The sequence below is a fragment of the Nerophis ophidion genome, linkage group LG17 (genome assembly GCF_033978795.1).
Source record: "Nerophis ophidion isolate RoL-2023_Sa linkage group LG17, RoL_Noph_v1.0, whole genome shotgun sequence".
NCBI classification, from domain to species: Eukaryota; Metazoa; Chordata; class Actinopteri; order Syngnathiformes; family Syngnathidae; genus Nerophis; species Nerophis ophidion.
The window spans coordinates 44,931,502-44,955,956 of record NC_084627.1 but is presented as its reverse complement, the minus strand read 5'-3'; the positions used below and the strand labels follow the sequence as shown (position 1 = coordinate 44,955,956).

Genomic DNA, 24,455 nt, shown 5'->3' with positions numbered 1-24,455 from the left:
TACTGTATTTTTACCTTTTATAAAAAGGCTTTGCTGAAACACAAGAATATATCAAACGTGTTTGCTTATCGGAGGATATTTAGATGTTAACAACGTATCGGAGATTTTAGACGCTAGCCGATATAATCCGATTACCCTTGTTTTTGTTGCCGATATCAGACTAATATCAATATCATTAAGTAGAATGATGCGGACACGTTTGTTACTGGACACTTTCTAATTTTCTAACCCTTGGAGGCATTGCATGTGTAAGTAATATGCAACTGTAATGATTTGATACTCGTTTATTGTGGCAACTGTTGTGTTTTAGAAAATATTATCCAGCATGCTACTGTGTGCTTAGCTGTTGTGTAGCTGCTAGTATCCTACTGTATGGTTACCTTTTTATAAAAAGGCTTTAATGAAACACAAGAATATATCAAATGTGTGTGCTTATTGGATGATGTTAACAAGGTATCAGAGATTTTAGACGCTAGCCGATATAATCAGATAACCCTTGTTTCTGTTGCCGATATCAGACTGATATCAATATCAATATCATTAAGTTGAATGATGCGGAAACGTTTGTTACTGGACACTTTGTAATATTCTAACCCTTGGAGACATTGCATGTGTAAGTAATATGCAACTGTAATGATTTGATACTTGTTTATTGTGGCAACTGTTGTGTTTTAGAAAACATTATCTAGCATGCTATTGTGTGCTTAGCTGTTGTGTAGCTGCTAGTATCCTACTGTATGGTTACCTTTTATAAAAGGCTTTGCTGAAACACAAGAATATATCAAACGTGTGTGCTTATTGGATGATATTTAGATGTTAACAACGTATCAGAGATTTTAGACGCTAGCCGATATAATCAGATTACCCTTGTTTTTGTTGCCGATATCAGACTGATATCAATATCATTAAGTTGAATGATGCGGACACGTTTGTTTCTGGACACTTTCTAATTTTCTAACCCTTGGAGACATTGCATGTGTAAGTAATATGCAACTGTAATGATTTGATACTTGTTTATTGTGGCAACTGTTGAGTTTTAGAAAATATTATCAAGCATGCTATTGTTTGCTTAGCTGTTGTGTAGTTGTTTGTATCCTACTGTTAGTTTACCTTTTATAAAAGGCTTTGCTAAAACACAAGAATATATCAAACGTGTGTGCTTATTGGATGATATTTAGATGTTAACAACGTATCGGAGATTTTAGACGCTAGCTGATATAATCCGATTACCCTTGTTTTTGTTGCTGATATCAATATCATTAAGTTGAATGATGCGGACACGTTTGTTACTGGACACTTTCTAATTTTCTAACCCTTGGAGACATTGCATGTGTAAGTAATATGCAACTGTAATGATTTGATACTCGTTTATTGTGGCAACTGTTGTGTTTTAGAAAATATTATCGAGTGTGCTACTGTCTGCTTAGCTGTTGTGTAGCTGCTAGTATCCTACTGTATGTTTACCTTTTATAAAAGGCTTTGCTGAAACACAAGAATAAATCAAACGTGTGTGCTTACTGGATGATATTTAGATGTTAACAACGTATCGGAGATTTTAGACGCTAGCCGATTATAATCCGATTACCCTTGTTTTTGTTGCCGATATCAGACTGATATCAATATCGGATCGGAACACCCCTTCTTTTAATTTGCATATTAGACACTAGCTAACCTTAGATATGTTAATAGAGTTTTAAAAATGTGTTTTAAGGTCAACTGTGTTTTCGCAGGTCTACGCCATCCTCGTGAGTCACCCGCCCCAGTCCAACGACCACCTGACTCCGACACCCGTTTCCTACACCGCGGGCTTCTACCGCATCCCTGTGGTCGGGCTCACCACTCGCATGTCCATCTACTCGGACAAGGTAAGCGAAGGCTGAGAAGGTGTTAAAGCGATACGGGCCGGGAGGGAAGAGGAACGCAGATGGACAAAGAGGCCGGGAGTCAGGAACTCCCCCGGGGCGACTTCAAAGGCTTTAAGCGCTAAACGGCCCATCACTGCCCATTAGAGGAGAAATGATTGAGTGGGCTAGCAGATGGAAATAGAACAAAAAAACTCTATATTGTCCTTGACCTGAATTTTGTTTTTATGAAGCTGCAACCACTTAGAATTAATTTTTAAAGGGATCACATCAATAAAATCCCTTTAAAAGAGGCAGCTATCAGATGTGATCATCCCACCCATCAGTCTTTGATGTCCAGACTGTACCAAATATTTTATGACTTCAAATGAGCACATTAAGGCTGCCGTAATATTCACTTGTCAATCAGGGAGTTGGAGGACATACTGTAGCCAAAAAAAAGACCAGAGGGGCTGTCAAAAATCATTGAAATGTGTATCAGGTCAATAAATCTTGTTAATTGTCGAACGGGCCATTGGAGGCTGCACGTCTCGCGGCTTAAAAGGGACTCGAGTAAATCTTTCTGCCTGATCTTGCACGGAAGAGTTCCTCTCGAGTGATTGATATCGTACGTGTCTGTCCGTTGCATTTTGGGCTTTTCAAACAACTTACAACAGGGGTGTCAAACTTAAATACAGAGTGGGCCAAAATTTTAAACGGAACAAAGCCGCGGGCCAAGGTTGAACAAATTAACCTTTTAATAGGGACCCAAACAAGTTTTGCATTAAATATTGAACAAGCAAGGCTTATATAACTTTAGTGAAATGCAAAATCCAGTTTCAAATAATAATAATAATAATTAAATAAATATAAGTGGTATATCAAATACAATTTAAATAAAAATGTTATGCCTTTTTTTCTATTTGCAACCTTCTGAGGTAAATATACATTTTTTTTCCACAGGCTAATAATAAATTTGAAAATAAAATAATAATGAATGAACCAAACATTCAAGCCTTGAAGTAGCAGGAGAAAATGCATGAATAAAACGTTAATTATTGGTCAGTTTGCTGGAAGTTTCCCGGAATAGTTAGTGCTGCAAGGGTTTCTGGGTATTTGTTCTATTGTGTCACGGTGCGGATGTTCACTCGAAATGTGTTTGTCATTCTTGTTTGGTGTGGGTTCACAGTGTGGCGCATATTTGTAACAGTGCTAAAGTTGTTCATACGGCCACCCTCAGTGTGACCTGTATGGCTGTTGACAAGTATGCCTTGCATTCACTTGTGCGTGTGTGTAAAAGCCACAAATATTATGTGACATGCTGTTAGTATGGAGGAAAAGCGGACGTGACGACAGGTTGTAGAGAACGCTAAAGACAGTGCCTTAAATGCACGCCCCCAATATAGTTGTCCAGGTGGAAATCGGTAGAAATTCGGGGGAATGGTTGCCCCGGGAGATTTTCGGGAGGGGCACTGAACTTCGGGAGTCTACCGGGAAAATTAGGAGGGTCGGCAAGTATTAGTATTAGCGGTGAATGCGGTGTAACAGCGGCACCGACGCTGTATAACACCGGCGGGCCAGCTCTAGTGCTAAATTGATATTGCCTCAAGGGCCAAATTAAATTACACGGCAGGCCAGATTTGGCCCGCGGGCCAGAGTTTGACACCCATGACTTACACAATTTAGACCAGGGTTCACCAACAGAGTGCCCGCGGGCACCAGGTCGCCCGTAAGGACCAGATGAGTCGCCCGCTGGCCTGTTCTAAAAATAGCTCAAATAGCAGCACTTACCAGTGAGCTGCCTCAATTTTTTTAATTGTATTTATTTACTAGCAAGCTGGTATCGCTTTTCTCGACATTTTTAATTCTAAAAGAGACAAAACTCAAATAGACGTCGGAAATCCAAGAAAATATTTGACAGACTTGGTCTTCACTTTTTTAAATAAATTCATTTATTTTTTACTTTGCTTCATTTAACTTTCAGAAAGACAATTTTACAGAAAAAATACAAGCTTAAAAATGATTTTAGGATTTTTAAACACATATACCTTTTTACCTTTTAAATTCCTTCCTCTTCTTTCCTGACAATTTAAATCAATGTTCAAGTAAATTATTATTTTTTTATTGTAAAGAATAATAAATACATTTTAACTTAATTTTCCATTTTACTATCTGTTTTTTCGACGAAGAATATTTGTGAAATATTTCTTCAAACTTATTATGATTCAAATTAAAAATATATATTTGTCTATGTTAAAAGTATAGCTTGGTCCAATTTGTTATATATTCTAACAAAGTGCAGATTGGATTTTAACCTATTTAAAACATGTCATCAAAGTTTTAAAATTAATCTTAATCAGGAAAAAATACTAATGACATTCCATAAATTCTTTTTTAATTTTTTTCAGAAAAGATTTGAATTGGCTAGTTTTTCTCTTCTTTTTTTCGGTTGAATTTTAAATTTTAATGAGTCGCAATATATGTATACAAATATTTATCTGTTTCTATATATATTTATTGTGAGAAATCATTAAATGATCAATGTTTCCACAAAGATAAATGTCATTAATTAATAATAATAACACAGTTAAAGGCACATTGAGCCAATTGGCTATTTCTGGCAATTTATTTAAGTGTGTATCAAACTGGTAGCCCTTCACATTAATCAGTACCCAAGAAGTAGCTCTTGGTTTCAAAAAGGTCGGTGACCCCTGGTTTAGACATTTGTATGTAGCAGTGGTTCGAATACAGAACCCAAAACTGGGACCACAGAACACTTTTCCACTTTGCATCAGTCCATCTTAGATGATCTCGGGCCCAGCGAAGCCAGCAGAGTTTCTGGGTGTTGTTGATAAATGGCTTTGGCTTTGCATAGTAGAGCTTTAACTTGCACTTACAGACGTAGCTACTGCAAATGTCTTCTTCCGATTCGTGACGGATGTATTGAAGTGTTTCCATTATGAGTTCATTCACATCTTGTATAGGCCCTCACGAAGAAATCACTTGAGGCCAGACTCTATCAGTGAGTATTGTTGTAGTCTAGTTTTCCATTTATTGCAACTGAGGGGAATTGTGACGTGTGCATTTTTCTTATATGATTGTGAACTAGCATGCATGTGTATTTCGTCACAGAATCCTTTAGGGGATTATTCTGTTGCCCCCAGTGCGTTGGGGATCTTAAAGTGTAGCAAAATGGATGGATGTAAAACACCAGATAATATGTCTGCTTGTAGGTGCCATTTTGCGGCCCTAAAACACGCACCATAATAATACTAGTATGTTGAAGCAGAGTACGTCTGACGTAATGCTCTGAAAATCCATCAAGCGGTGTGGCTTCGTAGCTTACCAAAGTCATACTAAAACATTTTAACAGATTTCAGACCGCCGTGTGTAATGTTCTATAGTTTCAATGGAACAATGAAAGTTTTGGTGTTGTTTACTGGCGTCATTTTGCCGCCTACACATATCTCTTATGTGTGACTGCCATCTACTGGTCACACTGTCAAGTTCAAACACCGAACTATTTATTACACAAGACAAGAAGCAAGGAATCAGGCAGAGACTGAGTTGAATTTCGCTCATGAGGAGAGACGCAGTGGGCTGTACACTCAGTTACAGTTTCACCCTATGCTCTAAGGCAGTGGTACTCAAATGGGGGTACGCGTACCCCTGTGGGTACTTGAAGGTATGCCAAGGGGTACGTGAGATTTTTTTTAAATATTCTAAAAATAGCAACATTTCAAAAATCCTTTATAAATATATTTATTGAATACTACTTTAACAAAATATGAATGTAAGTTCATTAACAGTGAAAAAAAGCTAGATTGTTTTGTGGACACAAATATTGATGTTAAAATTTTATTTTTTTGTGAAAAAATGTTTCGAATTAAGTTCATGAATCCAGATGGATCTCTATTACAATCCCAAAATATTAAGTTGAGGATTACTTCTATGTGTAGAAATCCTTATTTATAATTGAATCACTTGTTTATTTTTCAACAATGTTTCAGTTATTTTTATATCTTTTTTTCCAAATAGCTCAAGAAAGACCACTACAAATGATCAATATTTTGCACTGTTATACAATTTAATAAATCAAAAACTGATGACATAGTGCTGTATTTTACTACTTTATCCCTTTTTTTCAACCAAAAATGCTTTGCTCTGTTTAGGGGGTACTTGAATTAAAAAAATGTTCACATGGTATACATCACTGAAAAAAGGTTGAGAACCACTGCTCTAAGGTACAGTCCCACGTGCTCCTCTATTTATTCGGGAGGTCCCTAGTTAACATCACTTCTGAGGGGAGGGGTAATGCTAGCAGCCCCAGTAGACACAATACGTGATTATTCAGAATGGAAATGTGCTGACACTCGTGATCGCGCCCTGTCACTGTCCTGTCCGCGCCGAGGTGCTCGATGTCCGTCCTTGGCTCTCAGCAGGCAGGGTCTGGAAATAAATTGCTGACACGAAACAACTCGCAAAGCAAGATTACAAGTTGTGCCTTTGAACAGAGAGAAAAGTACAACTTCAGCACAATTGATGATAACTATAGCAACGGCCTTTAAGCATAAGAGTTGTGTGATAGCATATACATAATTATTGTAATACACACTAATCCTTTTACCATGTACCAAATAAAATAGCTTCGAGGTCGGTAAGCACAACCAAAATAAGTTCGAACATTAGGCGCACTGGGTTAAAAGGCGGGAAAATAAAATGATTTTAAGTGCGCCTTAAAGGCCTACTGAAAGCCACTACTACCGACCACACAGTCTGATAGTTTATATATCAATGATGAAATATTAACATTGCAACACATGCCAATACAGCCTTTTTAGTTTACTAAATTGCTATTTTTTTTTTTTTTCGAACGAAGTATCCCGTTGAAAACGTCGGTATGATGACGCGTGTGATCCAAGCTGTAAGTAGTCTTTTTTAATCGCATAATTAAACAGTATTCTGGACATCTTTGTTGCTGAATCTTTTGCAATTTGTTTAGTTAATAATGGAGTCGTCAAAGAAGAAAGATGTAGGTGGGAAGCGGTGTATTGCAGCTGCCTTTAGCAACACAAACACAGCCGTTGTTTCCTTGTTTACATTCCCGAAGGTGAAGCTTTACTATGGAACAGAGCGGTCAAGCGAAATTGGTTACCGACCTCATGTCAATCGGCAGGTTTCGGTGAGAAAATTGGGGTAATAAGTCGGCTCTTACCGTGAACATGAGCGGAGCTTGCGTCCTCCTGCAACTGCGGACTGTCTTACCTCCTCCCACCGGAAACACCCGTGGCCACACCCCTCCGACTTTCAGGTACCATATAATCTCACTAAAACACTAGTAACACAATAAGCAGATAAGGGATTTTCCAGAATTATCCTAGTAAATGTGTCTAATAACATCTGATTCTTCTTCCCCCCTGCAAAAACCTTCACCCTCCATTTACTTCTGGGGTCATGTTTCCTCTTACGTCAGGACTAACCTCAAGTTAATTTGTCCGATTAATAGACGTTTTGTTAACGCTATATTATAAAAATACAGACGTTTTGTTAACGTTATATTATAAAAATATAACGCTATATTATAAAAATATAACGCTATATTATAAAAATACAGTCGTTTTGTTAACACTATATTATAAAAATAGAACGCTGTATTAGAAAAATACAGACGTTTTGTTAACGCTATATTATAAAAATATAATGCTATATTATAAAAAGATAACGCTATATTCTAAAAATACAGACATTTTGTTAACACTATATTATAAAAATATAACGCTATATTATGAAAATACAGACGTTTTGTTAACGCTATATTATACAAATATAACGCTATATTATAAAAATATAACGCTATATTATAAAAATACAGACGTTTTGTTAACGCTATATTATAAAAATATAATGCTATATTATAAAAATATAATGCTATATTATAAAAAGATAACGCTATATTCTAAAAATACAGACATTTTGTTAACACTATATTATAAAAATATAACGCTATATTATGAAAATACAGACGTTTTGTTAACGCTATATTATACAAATATAACGCTATATTATAAAAATATAACGCTATATTATAAAAATACAGACGTTTTGTTAACGCTATATTATAAAAATATAATGCTATATTATAAAAAGATAACGCTATATTCTAAAAATACAGACATTTTGTTAACACTATATTATAAAAATATAACGCTATATTATGAAAATACAGACGTTTTGTTAACGCTATATTATACAAATATAACGCTATATTATAAAAATATAACGCTATATTATAAAAATACAGACGTTTTGTTAACGCTATATTATAAAAATATAATGCTATATTATAAAAATATAATGCTATATTATAAAAAGATAACGCTATATTCTAAAAATACAGACATTTTGTTAACACTATATTATAAAAATATAACGCTATATTATGAAAATACAGACGTTTTGTTAACGCTATATTATACAAATATAACGCTATATTATAAAAATATAACGCTATATTATAAAAATACAGACGTTTTGTTAACGCTATATTATAAAAATATAATGCTATATTATAAAAATATAATGCTATATTATAAAAAGATAACGCTATATTCTAAAAATACAGACATTTTGATAACACTATATTATAAAAATATAATGCTATATTATAAAAATACAGACGTTTTGTTAACGCTATATTATAAAAAAAAAAATTTTTTTAAAAACCTACCCCCCCATTAACTTCCGGGGTCACGTTTCCTCTCACGTCATCCCATAGCCTGTGTTTGTAAATTTATTTTTTTAATTTTTTTTAAATTTTTTATAATATAGTGTTAAAACGTCTATTAATCGGACAAATTAACTTGAGGATATTCCTCAAGGGGGCGCGGAGGAGGTTTTCTAGGGGGGAGAAATTTGGCGTGACAGCACCAAATAAAATAGCTTCGAGGTCGGTAAGCACAACCAAAATTATTCCTAACATTAGGCTCACTGGGTTAAAAGGCGAACAAATAAAAGGATTTGAAGTGCGCCTTATAGTCCCAAAAATACGGTAAGTGTGCATTGACTGACGGTTACCCACCTCAATATTCGACATTAGCAGACGGGGAGGAACTAACTCGAATGGTTACAGTTCCCTCTTAAAAAGGAGAGAATTAAAAGAAACTGAAATTGAACATGTTTTAGAGGATAACTCCCCAGGTGTGTTCAGCTCGCTCACCATCTTCCGCCTGGTTCTCCCCAGAGCATCCACCTGTCCTTCCTGCGGACCGTGCCCCCGTACTCCCACCAAGCACACGTGTGGTTCGATCTGATGCGCGAGTTCAACTGGAACCACATCATCCTCATCGTGAGCGACGACCACGAGGGGAGGGCCGCTCAGAAGAGGCTGGAGACCCTCCTGGAGGAGAGGGAAACCAAGGTGAGACGCTCCCAGAGCCTCTTGGACCCCGACGGGGTCTTCCGTGTGTAGGATTGTTTCCCTCTCTCTGTTACGTGGCCACATCTCTCTCTCACCATTGTGTAAGCGTTGCTAACATTCAAGAGACATCAACAGCGTCTAATGTGGTCCACTCTTGACAAAAGTGTGTGCGTTTATTTGCTCATCTTCACATTGCTTTTCACCATAGTCCGAAATTATCCCATGTCTCTCAGTATTGGGAGCCAAATAGGTGACTTTGACGCGTGAGGCTTTACAAACCATCAACGACACGTTACTGTGGGAGTCGTTTTTTTCCCACTTAGGCCATGTCTACACTAAGCCGGATAACCCCTTAAACCAGGGGTGTCAAACGTGCGACCCGCGGGCCGGATTAGGCCCGAAATCGGGTTTTATCCGACCCACGTGATGAGTTTGCTAAGTCGAAAAAAGAGCCGACATTTTTGAATGCAAGAAACTGCTGTTCTAAATGTGTCCAATAATTGACGCAATAGCAATTCTTTGTATCTGTAGACCTGCGATGAGGTGGCGACTTGTCCAGGGTGTACCCCGCCTTCCGCCCGATTGTAGCTAAGATAGGCGCCAGCGCACCCCGTGCCCCCCAAAAGGGAATAAGCGGTAGAAAATGGATGGATGGATGTATCTGTAGACCAGGGGTCACCAACCTTTTTGAAACCAAGAGCTACTTCTTGGGTACTAATTAATGCAAAGTGCTACCAGTTTGATACACACTTAAATAAATTGCCCGAAATAGCCAATTTGCTCAATTTACCTTTAATAAATAAATCTATATATTAAAAAAAAATGGGTATTTCTGTCTGTCATTTTTTTACCTTTTACGGAAGGTTTTTTTGTAGAGAATAAATGATGTAAAAAACACTTAATTGAACGGTTTAAAAGAGGAGAAAACAGGAAAAATATTCAAATTAAATGTTAAAACATAGTTTATCTTCAATTTCGACTCTTTAAAATTCAAAATTCAACCGAAAAAATTCAGAGAAAAACCAGCTAATTAGAATCTTTTGGAAAAAAATTAAAATAATCATTTATGTAATTTTTCCTGATTAAGATTAATTATAGAATATTGATGACATGTTTCAAATGGCTTAAAATCCAATCTGCATTTTGTTAGAATATATAACAAATTGGACCAAGCTATATTTCTAACAAAGACAAATCATTATTTCTTCCAGATTTTCCAGAACAAAAATTTTAAAATAAATTCAAAAGACTAGATTTAAATTTGCTTCTACAGATTTTCTAGATTTGCCAGAATAATTTTTGGGAATTTTAATCATAATAAGTTTGAAGAAATATTTCACTAATATTCTTTGTCGAAAAAACAGAAGCTAAAATGAAGAATTAAATTAAAATGTATTTATTATTCTTTACAATAAAAAAAAAAATTTTACTTGAACATTTATTTAAATTGATTGGAAAGAAGAAGAAGGAATTTAAAAGGTAAAAAGGTATATGTGTTTAAAAATCCAAAAATAATTTTTAAAGTTGTATTTTTTTATCTAAAATTGTCTTTCTGAAAGTTATAAGAAGCAAAGTATAAAAAAGAATAATAATAATAATTTATTTAAACAAAGACCAAGTCTTTAAAATATTTTCTTGGATTTTCAAATTCTATTTGAGTTTTGTCTCTTTTAGAATTAAAAATGTCGAGCAAAGCGAGACCAGCTTGCTAGTAAATAAATACATTTAAAAAAATAGAGGCAGCTCACTGGTAAGTGCTGCTATTTGAGCTATTTTTAGAACAGGCCAGCGGGCGACTCATCTGGTTCTTACGGGCGACCTGGTGCCCGCGGGCACCGCGTTGGTGACCCCTGCTGTACATCAAGGGTCGGCAACTCGTGGCTCCGGAACCTGATGTTACTCAGCCGCATACTTGCCGACCCCCCCGATCTTTCCAGAAGGTTTTTGGATTTCAGTGCCTCTCCCAGGGAAAACTCTCTACGATTTTCACCCGGACGACGTGTCAAAATTCGCGCTCTCTGAAACATGTCATCGCCCCCGCCTTCACACATTGCCATCTACGTGCCGGCCGGACACATGTAATATGCGGCCTATGTTTTTACACAAAAGTGACTGTAAGGCATACTTGTTCCACAGCCATACAGGTTACACTGAGGGTTGTGATATAAACAACCTTAACACGGACGGCGTGGCGCAGTGGTAGATTGGCCGTGCGCAACCCGAGGGTCCCTGGTTCAATCCCCACCTATTACCAACCTCGTCACGTCCGTTGTGTCCTGAGCAAGACACTTCACACTTGCTCCTGATGGCTGCTGGTTAGCGCCTTGCATGGCAGCTCCCTCCATCAGTGTGTGAATGTGTGTGTGAATGGGTAAATGTGGAAGTAATGTCAAAGCGCTTTGAGTACCTTAATGGTATCATTTATTTATAACACTCTTACTAATATGGGCCACACTGTGAACCCACACCAAACAAGATTGAGAAACACACTAGGGAGAACATCCGCACTGTAACACAACATAAACACAACAAATACCCAGAATCCCATGTATCCTCACTCTTCCGGGCTACATTATACACCCCGCTATCACCAAACCCCGTTCCCCAACCCCGTCCACCTCAACCGACGCACGGAAATTAACACCGATGAGTTGACTGATGAACATTATCACATGTTCACACAGTGGGGCGGTATAGCTCGGTTGGTAGAGCGGCCGTGCCAGCAACTTGAGGGTTGCAGGTTCGATCCCCGCTTACACCATCCTAGTCACTGCCGTTGTGTCCTTGGGCAAGACACTTTACCCACCTGCTCCCAGTGACACCCACACTGGTTTAAATGTAACTTAGATATTGGGTTTCACTATGTAAAGCGCTTTGTGTCACTAGAGAAAAAGCGCTATATAAATACAATTCACTTCACATCATTTATTCAGATAGTGTAAGTTACGACAAATAAAGGTAGAATACTATTAATCGCTACATGTACGTGTAAAAAACAACATTATAATTTGCACATTTTTAGAATTGCTTGTTCAATTTTTAAACAAAGAAAACAATCTGGATCTTATTTCTAAGTTATCGTGCCGGGATTTTACCCGTCCGGCCCACTTGGGAGTAGATTTTTCTCCATGTGGCCCCCGATCTAAAATGAGTTTGATACACCTGCCTTAAACGAATAATTATTTAGCCTAAGCCCAGTGTCAGCAACACTAAATCAGCGTTTAAGGTCCGCCTCCTCGGACAATTTTTTACACGGGTAAGTGCGTCATGTATTTCCAGCTCTTAACTTTGTATGACTCATTGATCGTTTACAAACTGAGCTCGGAGACGAAGTGACGCCAGAAACACTGCGCCCCACTAGCAGGGAAGTGGAATGCATAAATTCTACATGGATTTGCACCAAGAGTCTTTGATTCCTAAAACCAACGGATAGGTTGTTGTCCTATAAAAGTATGCAAGTGAGCTTTGGAGTTTAACCAAAGCAACAAAAATTTGCAGTTTTTGTGATTTTTCTGGTGGGTAAAAGGACTTTAACCTTTATCTTTAGAATCACAATCTAATATATTACTTAAACTATACCTACAATGATTGAAGCCCCAGATTAAATGCGGTTTAAAAATAAGGAAGACTAAGGGAAGGAAAAGGAGGCTCACAAGTAAATGTTCTCATATGCAAGCCAGGTCTTGTTCAATAAACTGTTGGGGAACAGGCCCTCGTTGAGTAAAAAGGAAAATGTAAAGTTATCAGAATTCCATGCATCCCTGCTCTTCCGGGCTACATCAGCACCAAACCCCGCCCCTTCCAACCCCGCCCAACTCAACTGACGCACGGAAAAGGTTGTATAATATAGCCCGGAAGAGTGGGATGCATGGGATTCTGGGTATTTGTTCTTCTGTGTTTATGTTGTGTTACAGTGCCGATGTTCTCCCAAAATGTTTGTCATTCTTGTTTGGTGTGGGTTCACAGTGTGGCGCTTATTAGTAAGAGTGTTAGTTGTTTATATCACAACCCTCAGTGTGACCTGTATGGCTGTTGAACAAGTATGCCTTGCAATCGTGTGCCTCGTACGACATGTGACTGGGCTGGCAAGCTGATTGGATGTGTTGTAGAGGGCGTCAAAGGCGGCACCTTCGTAGGTTGCCCTTATTATTGTTAATCGAGGGAAATTCTGCAAACATTCGAGAGAATGCCTGATCTGACATTCGTTAGTCTCTCGGAATATTCGGGATGGATGGCGAGTGTGATGCTGTCAAGCGGCATTCATAAAAAACTTGCGGGCCCCACTATCATTAAATTTTCATATTAAAGGGGAACATTATCACAATTTCAAAAGGGTTAAAAACAATAAAAAATCAGTTCCCAGTGGCTTGTTGTATTTTTTGAAGTTTTTTTCAAAATTTTACCGGTTCCGGAATATCCCTAAAAAAAGCTTTAAAGTGCCTTATTTTAGCTCTCTCGAAGCCACTGTTCATTTCCCTGTGACGTCACACAGTGCTGCCAATGTAAACAAACAATGGCGGATAGCACAGCAAGATATAGCGACATTAGCTTGGATTTAGACTCGGATTATAGCGGTTTAAGCGATTCAACAGATTACGCATGTATTGAAACGGATGGTTGGAGTATGAAAGTATTGAGGAAGAAACTGAAGCTATTGAGTAAATAGCTATTGACGCTATTCATAGCCATAGCATAGCCGAATAGCTGGGTTAGCATCGCTGGTAAAATGTGCGGACCAAACGATCAGGACTTTCCCATCTTGTGACACTGGAGCAACTTAAATCCGTCGATTGGTAAGTGTTTTTTTCACATTAAATGTGGGTGGAAGGAAACGTAATGTAGTTTCAAATGTACATACAGCTATAGCCTAAATAGCATGTTAGCATCGATTAGCTGGCAGTCACGCCGCGACCAAATATGTCTGATTAGCACATAAGTCAACAACATCAACAAAACTCACCTTTGTGATTTCGTTGACTTTGTTGCAAATGCATCTGCAGGTTATCCATACATCTCTGTGCCATGTCTGTCATCGCCGGTAAAATGTGGAGACACTCCGGCACATTCGATGGGGGTCTGGCGGCAGATTTCTTGCCACTTTGGCATCTTCGGGCCAGTGGTGCAACTTGAATCCCTCCCTGTTAGTGTTGTTACACCCTCCGACAACACACCGTCGAGGCATGATGTCTCCAAGGTTCCAAAAAAATAGTCAAAAAAACGGAAACTAACAGATCGGCGGCTTTCTTACCTAGGCAACGTCACATTCTGACGTCATCGCTTCAAGAGGGCTAAACAGAAAGGCGTTTAATTCGCCAAAATTCACCCATTTAGAGCTCGGAAATCGGTTAAAAAAATATCTGGACTTTTTTCTGCAACATCAAGGTATATATTGACGCTTACATAGGTCTGGTGATAATGTTCCCCATTAAGGTGCGGGCCGCGTGTATGAGACCCCTGGTTTATACATATCAATCAATCAATCAATGTTTACTTATATAGCCCTAAATCACTAGTGTCTCAAAGGGCTGCACAAACCACCACGACATCCTCGGTAGGCCCACATAAGGGCAAGGAAAACTCACACCCAGTGGGACGTCGGTGACAATGATGACTATGAGAACCTTGGAGAGGAGGAAAGCAATGGATGTCGAGCGGGTCTAACATGATACTGTGAAAGTTCAATCTATAATGGATCCAACACAGTCGCGAGAGTCCAGTCCAAAGCGGATCCAACACAGCAGCGAGAGTCCCGTTCACAGCGGAGCCAGCAGGAAACCATCCCAAGCGGAGGCAGATCAGCAGCGCAGAGATGTCCCCAGCCGATACACAGGCAAGCAGTACGTGGCCACCGGATCGGACCGGACCCCTTCCACAAGGGAGAGTGGGACATAGAAGAAAAAGAAAAGAAACGGCAGATCAACTGGTCTAAAAAGGGAGTCTACTTAAAGCCTAGAGTATACAAATGAGTTTTAAGGTGAGACTTAAATGCTTCTACTGAGGTGGCATCTCGAACTGTTACCAGGAGGGCATTCCAGAGTACTGGAGCCCGAACGGAAAACGCTCTATAGCCCGCAGACTTTTTTTGGGCTTTGGGAATCACTAATAAGCCGGAGTCCTTTGAACGCAGATTTCTTGCCGGGTCATATGGTACAATACAATCGGCAAGATAGGATGGAGCTAGACCGGAGGTAGTAAAACCTTAAAGTCACATCTTAAGTGCACAGGAAGCCCGTGCAGGTGAGTCAGTATAGGTATATATGTATGTATATATGTATATAAAGGTATATACAGTACAGGCGTAATATGATCAAACTTTCTTGTTCTTGTCAAAAGTCTAGCAGCCGCATTTTGTACCAACTGTAATCTTTTAATGCTAACATGGGGAGACCCGAAAATAATACGTTACTGTAGTCGAGGCGAGACGTAACAAACGCATGGATAATGATCTCAGCGTCTTTAGTGGACAGAATGGAGCGAATTTTAGCGATATTACGGAGATGAAAGAAGGCCGTTTTACATAGCACAAAGTAAAAAAAAAAAAACTCTGCATGCAGTGTTATTTCATTTTAAATTTCAAGAGTTTTGTGGCTCCCGTTGTTTTCTTTATTTGGTGAAACGGCTCTTTGAGTGGTAAAGGTTGCCGACCCCTGGTGTAGAAGGAACCTTTAGTGCTTTTGTGGGCCTTTTTACATAATGCTGATGCATGTGTTGCTCCCAGCACCGAAACGCTGACGTTTCCCGAGACAGAAGTGGCTTGATGACACAAAAAGGATCTCAGAGGAAGGGAAGAAAAGCAGTTTAATAAGCAGAAATGACCCCCAGGGGATGGTGGGTACGTTGTATTCTCGTTGTCACTCTCTGGGCTTCTTTTGCTGTAATTGTGTGTCAGAGTGAAATGAGTCCCGATTCGGAGGTTTAATTAAATCAGAGGGCGAAGACGCGAGCGGTACGACTGGCACTTGAGGCAATTAACAGGAAGGCTGTGAGAGCTGTTGAAACAAGTGACCTGGAACACCGCTGATTAACGCTGATTAACAGAAGGCTTTTTTTTTTAGGGCTTCTTGTCATTTTTCATGCTGCTGATGACGTCGGTACGCTGACATCCTGCATGTGAGAGGAGAAATACAGGAAGTTCTTTTTATGCATGGGTAAATTCTGGATTCCAGAATGAAGCTCAATGAATGAACCTTCCCTGCTGTGACTGCTGCAGATGGATTTTTTTGACATGGTGTCACTCTTTGATAAAAGGATTTGGACTCAGATGCAGATTTGGGACTTTGGACAGGCTTTTATTTTGACAATTTCCTTTTACCTCCCGAGTCAAGAAAAAACATCTATAATCACAAAAATAAACTACTCGGCGAAAAGGTTCCAGAAAAAGAAGGAACAACCGAAAATCGCTCCGAACGGAGGAAAACACAAAAGTAAAGACGAACTATAAACAGTATTTAACAAAAAGCCCTCCAACAGTAGACCAAAACATCAATCAATCAATGTTTACTTATATAGCCCTAAATCACTAGTGTCTCAAAGGGCTGCACAAACCACCACGACATCCTCGGTAGGCCCACATAAGGGCAAGGAAAACTCACACCCAGTGGGACGTCGGTGACAATGATGACTATGAGAACCTTGGAGAGGAGGAAAGCAATGGATGTCGAGCGGGTCTAACATGATACTGTGAAAGTTCAATCCACAATGGATCCAACACAGTCGCGAGAGTCCAGTCCAAAGCGGATCCAACACAGCAGCGAGAGTCCCGTTCACAGCGGAGCCAGCAGGAAACCATCCCAAGCGGAGGCGGATCAGCAGCGCAGAGATGTTCCCAGCCGATACACAGGCAAGCAGTACATGGCCACCGGATCGGACCGGACCCCCTCCACAAGGGAGAGTGGGACATAGAAGAAAAAGAAAAGAAACGGCAGATCAACTGGTCTAAAAAGGGAGTCTATTTAAAGGCTAGAGTATACAAATGAGTTTTAAGGTGAGACTTAAATGCTTCTACTGAGGTGGCATCTCGAACTGTTACCGGGAGGGCATTCCAGAGTACTGGAGCCCGAACGGAAAACGTTCTATAGCCCGCAGACTTTTTTTGGGCTTTGGGAATCACTAATAAGCCTGAGTCCTTTGAACGCAGATTTCTTGCCGGGACATATGGTACAATACAATCTGCAAAATAGGATGGAGCTAGACCGTGTAGTATTTTATACGTAAGTAGTAAAACCTTAAAGTCACATCTTAAGTGCACAGGAAGCCAGTGCATCTATGAAAATTTCTAAACTAACTAATGTAATAAAGTATTTAACAAAAATAGTCACTCAAAAAGTTGAGGAATGAATGAAAAACTTAACTGAAACTTACCACTGCGGCTGAATGACTAAATAATCAAAATCACTCTGCTGAGGAGGAAGAAAGGAAAACTCAAAATATTCATAAAGGGGTTCAGAATCAAGGGACATAAGCACAAGACAAGGCAAGGCATGGACAAAGACATGGACGCTAGAGAGCACGAATAAACCAGACAATCTGGCACAGGACAAAGGAAGGAGTGAGCTTATAAACACATGAGGGTAGTAGGGAACAGCTGGAAACAATCAGAGAACAGGGATGACGTCAGACTGATGACACAAAAGGAAGTGGCCTGAAACGAGAGGAGAGTTACTTTTCAAATTAAAACCATAAGACAAAAAACCCAAAACAAGACATGGATGCTAATTGATGCATCATTCTATATTTTTAGTTGAATGTATGGTTACAAAAACATGTTCTGATGTTGTAAAGTTTACCTGTAACTCGGATTGTCCCGATACTTAGACGTAGAATAGAATAGAATGGACTTTATTGTCATCATATTTGCATATAACGAGATTAAAGACTCCAACTTAAGGTGCGGTAGTGGGAACAAATATGGGGTAAAAATAAATAACACAAGAGGTAATAAAGGAAAAAACTAACAATTGAAATAAACAGACTACTGTACAATAAAAATAATAAGCAATCCTGTACAATATACAATAGAAATACAAAATACTGTACAATATACAGAACAAGACAAGAGTACCGAAGTAATAAATAACAATCAGTGTCGAAGGGTAGTATTGCACAGTAGGGTATTAGGGTAGGGTGTTGTATTGGGGTGATTTATTATTATTATTATTATAAGTTAGAGTTCAACATGGTGACAGCTTTGGGAAAGAAGCTGTCTCTGAGCCTGTTTGTTCTGGCTCTGATGCACCTGTAGCAAGTCGAACAGGTGGAAGCCAGGGTGTGTGCTGTCCTTGGTAATGTTTTTTGCTCAGTTGAGGCAACGGGAGTTGTGTAAATCCTTTAAGGAGGGCAGGGGACAGCCGATGATTTTTTGTGCAGACTTTATGACCCTCTGAATTTGTTTGTCTGCTTCCGTGCAGCTGGCGTACCACACTGTTATGCAGTACGTCAGCGGGCTCTCGACAGCCGAGCGATAGAAGGTAGACAAACTTTATTGATCCGCAAGGAACATTTTACCACCATTGATACCAATGTTGGTATAGCTCGGTTGGTAGAGTGAAGTGAATTATATTTATATAGCGCTTTTTCTCTAGTGACTCAAAGCGCTTGACATAGTGAAACCCAATATCTAAGTTACATTTAAACCAGTGTGGGTGGCACTGGGAGCAGGTGGGTAAAGTGTCTTGCGCAAGGACACAACGGCAATGACTAGGATGGCGGAAGCGGGGATCGAACCTGCAACCCTCAAGTTGCTGGCACGGCAGCTCTACCAACCGGGGATACCGCCCCACAGAGTGGCCGTCCGAGCAACTTGAGGGTTCCGTGTTCGATCTTCACTTCCGCCATCCTAACCACTGCCGTTGTGTCCTTGGGCAAGACCCTTTACCCACCTGCTCCCAGTGCCACCCACACTGCTTTAAATGTAACTTAAATATTGGGTTTCACTAAGTAAAGCGCTTTGAGTCACAAGAGAAAAAGTGCTATATAAATATAATTCACGATATTTTGTTACCGGTACCAAAATGTATTTCGAAACTTTTCGATACTTTTGTAAATAAAGGGGACCACAAAAAAATGGCATTGTTGGCTTTATTTTAACAAAAAAATCTTAGGAAACATGGAACATATGTTTATTATTGTAATTTATTTCTTCAATAAAATAGTGAACATACTAGACAACTTTTCTTTTAGTAGTAAGTAAACAAACAAAGACTCCTAATTAGTCTGCTGACGTATGCAGTAACATATTGTGTCATTTATACACCTATTATTTTTGAACATTATTAAGGACAAACTGTAAAAATTAATTATTAATCAATTTGCTCATTTACTGTTAATATCTGCTTATTTTGTGTTTCAACATGTTCCATCTACACGTCTGTTAAAATGTAATAATCACTTATTCTTCTCTTCTTTGATATTTGACATTAGTTTTGGATGATACCACAAATTTAGATATCGATACGATACCAAGTAGCTACAGGATCAAACATTGTTCATATTCAAAGTCCTCATGTGTCCAGGGACGTATTTCCTGAGTTTACAAACATAATATGAATTATAAAAAAAAAGGAAAAAAGATTTTGTAACGATAAAACATTGATGTTATCATAGTAGTATGTACTAAATACACTCTTGTACTTGGTATCATTACAGTGGATGTCAGGTGTAGATCCGCCCATGGCGTTTGTTTACATTGTGACGCCGGTGAGCTATTGTATCCTCCTACGGTGTGTAGTGAAGCAGGTTTAGCTATTTCTCATCCTGCAGTGATAACGATACATGTAAGAAACTTACTTTGTCGCCATGAAGACGAAGATTAGTGATTTAGAAGTAGCTAAAACACTGGATGGATGTTAGCTGCTAGCTAGCTAGCCCTGTCTTAAAGCACCTCTTCCTGAGGGTGTTTCAGTGTTATAACTTCACCTTTATTTTTAGTTTTTAGGCCAAAATGCGTCCATTCTCGCCCTGAGATGAGGTGGCGACTTGTCCAGGGTAAACCCTGCCTTCCGCCCGATTGTAGCTGAGATAGGCACCAGCGCCCCCACGACTCCAAAGGGAATAAGCGGTAGGGAATGGATGGATGGCGTCCATTCTCCATTTTCTGTCTACACACTGTGTCTGCTTGTAAGTACTACATGCTTGTGCGCTGCCGAACACGCTCCTCCGCTCGTAAAACCAACAATGTCGCGACGTGACAACGTGCCAAACGGAGTATAGTACCGTTTTTGATTAATTAGTACCGCGATGCTATACCAGTACTGTACAAACCTTTAGCTCGGTGGTCAAGACGCTTGCCTCTAATGGCGGCGACCAGGGTTCAAACCCCATGCGGAGTAGGGTAAAGTATCCACTTGGATTACATACAAACATACATTAGTATCATTTGTAATCAGATGTTTACGTATTGTTGTCCAGTTAAAAGCCACCATTGTATTTAAGTTAAATATGTAATGCAGAAGTTGTCACGTCTATGGGATCATGTTTTGTTTTGGTCATGTTCGGTTTTGTTTTTTGGACAATCAGTTCCTGTTTTGCACTTCCTGGTTCGGTTTGTTACCATAGCAACTCATTAGTTTTCACCTTGTCCTCATGTCACGCCCCTGTCCTCATGTCTCACACCTGTTTGCACTAATCAATCAATCAATCAATGTTTACTTATATAGCCATAAATCACTAGTGTCTCAAATGGCTGTACAAACCACAACACAAACCACTACGACATCCTCGGTAGGCCCACATGAGGGCAAGGAAAACTCACACCCAGTGGGACGTCGGTGACAATGATGACTATGAGAACCTTGGAACATCATGTCTATTGTTTAAGCCTGTCTGTTTCTGTTCTTCGTCCTGGCAACATCACCGTGCACCACCTCCATCACACCATCTACTACCTTCTATGCCTTTCATGCAAAAGACCCATGTTCCTTTCTTATCAAAGTATATGTTTTAGTTTTAGTTTACCGTATGTCCATAGTTTATGCCATAGTATACGTTTTTTTGTTATTCATGCCATTGTGCAAGTGTTTTTGTTTCATGTTCATAGTTTTATTTCATAACCAATTGTTTGTACCTCCTGGTGAGTGCTTTTTTGTTTATACCTTTTTTTGTAGTATAGTGTTAAAATAAAAAGATGTCTTACCTTCACGCCATCTCCGGTCCAAGTACGCTTGCATCTTGGGAAAACAACCACCTTACAGTCCAAGTGTTGACAGAAGTAGTACAACACAATATATAAATGTTTCATCCAATCACACACAGCGCCAACATTTGGGAGCAAAATATGTCAAAAAATGTAATAAATCAATTTCAGGCAGCTTGGGACAAAGTAATGTTAAAGTTTTACTTTTGGATCTCAACATGACGTAATTAATAATAAGGAACCTTCATTAAAGAGGCGTTAGTAGTTTTTAAAGACAGCGGAGGCTTAGCCTCCACTAATTCTATAATGATAGTTATTATAATAATGATCTATTATTATGATTATTATTATCCACTAATGAGAATTTTGCATCACCTCGACCCCAAAAAGGCACGAGTGGTAGGAAATGGATGGATAATGCTAATATATACCTGGCAATATGGAGTAAAGGCGCACTTGACAGATGTAAAATTATATTTAGGTGAATAATGACGGGTCGTATGATAATTAAAACTCACATTCAGGCTGCTTCACAGTGTATTGAATTCAGTGGCAGGATGTGCATTTCTCACCTAGGCCTTCAGTGATGTCCTTGAAACCTCATAATTCGGTGCGTCCTATGGTCTGGAAAATACAGTATTAAAGTTTTTTCCATACATTTCGTAGAAAAAACAAACTGGATTAAAAAATACGTAAGCAAGATAAGTCAATATTATTTTGGTGTGTGTGTATATATACTGAGTGTGCATATGTTTTTTTAATAATAAATCAGCAGTGTGAATCAACAAAGTAGTTTTGTTTAGGGCTACACAAAGCATTTATATACAGCTTGTCCCCATTAGGGCCACGGTTGTCATGATCCGCTGCTCGGATCATGCCATATTCTGGTTTTGTTTCCGTTTTGTATCACATCGTGTTAATTTTTGTCTTCCTTAGTTCCTGGTGGCACTTCCTGTTTGTTTCCATTGCCATAGCCACGCATTAGTGTCAACTGCCTCGTGGTTATCACCGTTATTTAAGCCTGCCTTTTCCGTTCATTCTGCGGCATAGCTCGGTTGGTAGAGCGGCCGTGCCGGCAACTTGAGGGTTGCAGGTTCGATTCCTGCTTCCACCATCATAGTCACTGCCGTTGTGTCCTTGGGCAAGACACTTTACCCACCTGCTCCCAGTGCCACCCACACTGGTTTAAATGTAACTTAGATATTGGGTTTCACTATGTAAAAGCGTTTTGAGTCACTAGAGAAAAGCGCTATATAAATATTATTCACTTCACTTCACTTCATTCAACCTCGCATTATAGTTTCTGTTCCATGCAACAGGTGATGACGCTGTTTCCCAGTCGTGGTAAAGAAAACAATTTTTTGTACTTGCTAGCTTCCACACTATCTCCATCTCCATCTCCATCTTCTTCCGCTTATCCGAAGTCGGGTCGCGAGGGCAGCAGCCTAAGCAGGGAAGCCCAGACTTCCCTCTCCCCAGCCACTTCGTCTAGCTCTTCCCGGGGGATCCCGAGGCGTTCCCAGGCCAGCCGGGAGACATAGTCTTTCCAACGTGTCCTGGGTCTTCCCCGTGGCCTCCTACCGGTTGGACGTGCCCTAAACACCTCCCTAGGGAGGCGTTCTGGTGACATCCTGACCAGATGCCCGAACCACCTCATCTGGCTCCTCTCCATGTGAAGGAGCAGCGGCTTTACTTTGAGTTCTTCCCGGATGGCAGAGCTTCTCACCCTATCTCTAAGGGAGAGCCCCGCCACACGGCGGAGGAAACTCATTTTGTCCGCTTGTACCCGTGATCTTATCTTTTCGGTCATGACCCAAAGCTCATGACCATAGGTGAGGATGGGAACGTAGATCGACCGGTAAATTGAAAGCTTTGCCTTCCGGCTCAGCTCCTTCTTCACCACAACGGATCGATACAGCGTCCGCATTACTGAAGACGCCGCACCGATCCGCCTGTCGATCTCACGATCCACTCTTCCCTCACTCGTGAACAAGACTCCTAGGTACTTGAACTCCTTCACTTGGGGCAGGGTCTCCTCCCCAACCCGGAGATGGCATTCCACCCTTTTCCGGGCGAGAACCATGGACTCGGACTTGGAGGTGCTGATTCTCAATAATAATAATAATAATGGATTAGATTTATATCGCGCTTCTCCATTGTTAGATACTCAAAGCGCTCACAGTGAAGTGGGAACCCATCATTCATTCACACCTGGTGGTGGTAAGCTACATATGTAGCCACAGCTGCCCTGGGGTAGACTGACTGAAGCGTGGCTGCCAGTTTGCGCCTACGGCCCCTCCGACCACCACCTATCATTCATTCACCAGTGTGAGCGGCACCGGGGGCAAAGGGTGAAGTGTCCTGCCCAAGGACACAACGGCGGCGATTTGGATGTCAATAGGTGGGAAGCGAACCTGCAACCCTCAGGTTTCTGGCACGGCCGCTCTACCCACTATGCCATGCCGCCCGATTCCACGCTATTCCTTTGTTTATTCCCTAGCTCACATGCTAGCGCTTTTAGTTCCTTCCAGCTCCCATGCTAGTTCTGTTTGTTTTGTCTTCAGTGCCTTGTGCAAGTGTTTTTGTTCTTAGTTTTGTTTTGTTAGTGTGAATACATCTTCATTTCTTACCTTCACGCTGAGTCCAGTCCGACTGCATATTCGAGAGAACGAACCCGCACCACGATGCCAGCAAAGTGTCACAACGGTAATGCCAAAGTCTAAACACAAACACAAATAGCAATGTAAAACAAGCTCAGGTGCAACACAACAAGTCAATCAATCAATCAATCAATCAATGTTTATTTATATAGCCCCAAATCACAAATGTCTCAAAGGACTGCACAAATCATTACGACTACAACATCCTCGGAAGAACCCACAAAAGGGCAAGGAAAACTCACACCCAGTGGGCAGGGAGAATTCACATCCAGTGGGACGCCAGTGACAATGCTGACTATGAGAAACCTTGGAGAGGACCTCAGATGTGGGCAACCCCCCCCTCCCCTCTAGGGGACCGAAAGCAATGGATGTCGAGCGGGTCTAACATGATACTGTGAAAGTTCAAT

At 39.9% G+C, this 24,455-nt stretch overlaps 1 protein-coding gene across 8 annotated transcripts in view; it reads left to right on the top strand.

Annotated features, from left to right (window-relative positions):
- Positions 1-24,455, top strand: part of grin1a (glutamate receptor, ionotropic, N-methyl D-aspartate 1a) — a 127,941-nt gene that overhangs the window by 16,214 nt on the left and 87,272 nt on the right. For all 8 annotated transcript variants that reach the window (XM_061877034.1, XM_061877033.1, XM_061877032.1 and 5 more), the window contains exons 2-3: positions 1,731-1,865; positions 9,082-9,258. In XM_061877034.1, the coding sequence (XP_061733018.1) occupies positions 1,731-1,865; positions 9,082-9,258 (312 nt within the window). The remainder of the gene's footprint in view (positions 1-1,730; positions 1,866-9,081; positions 9,259-24,455) is intronic.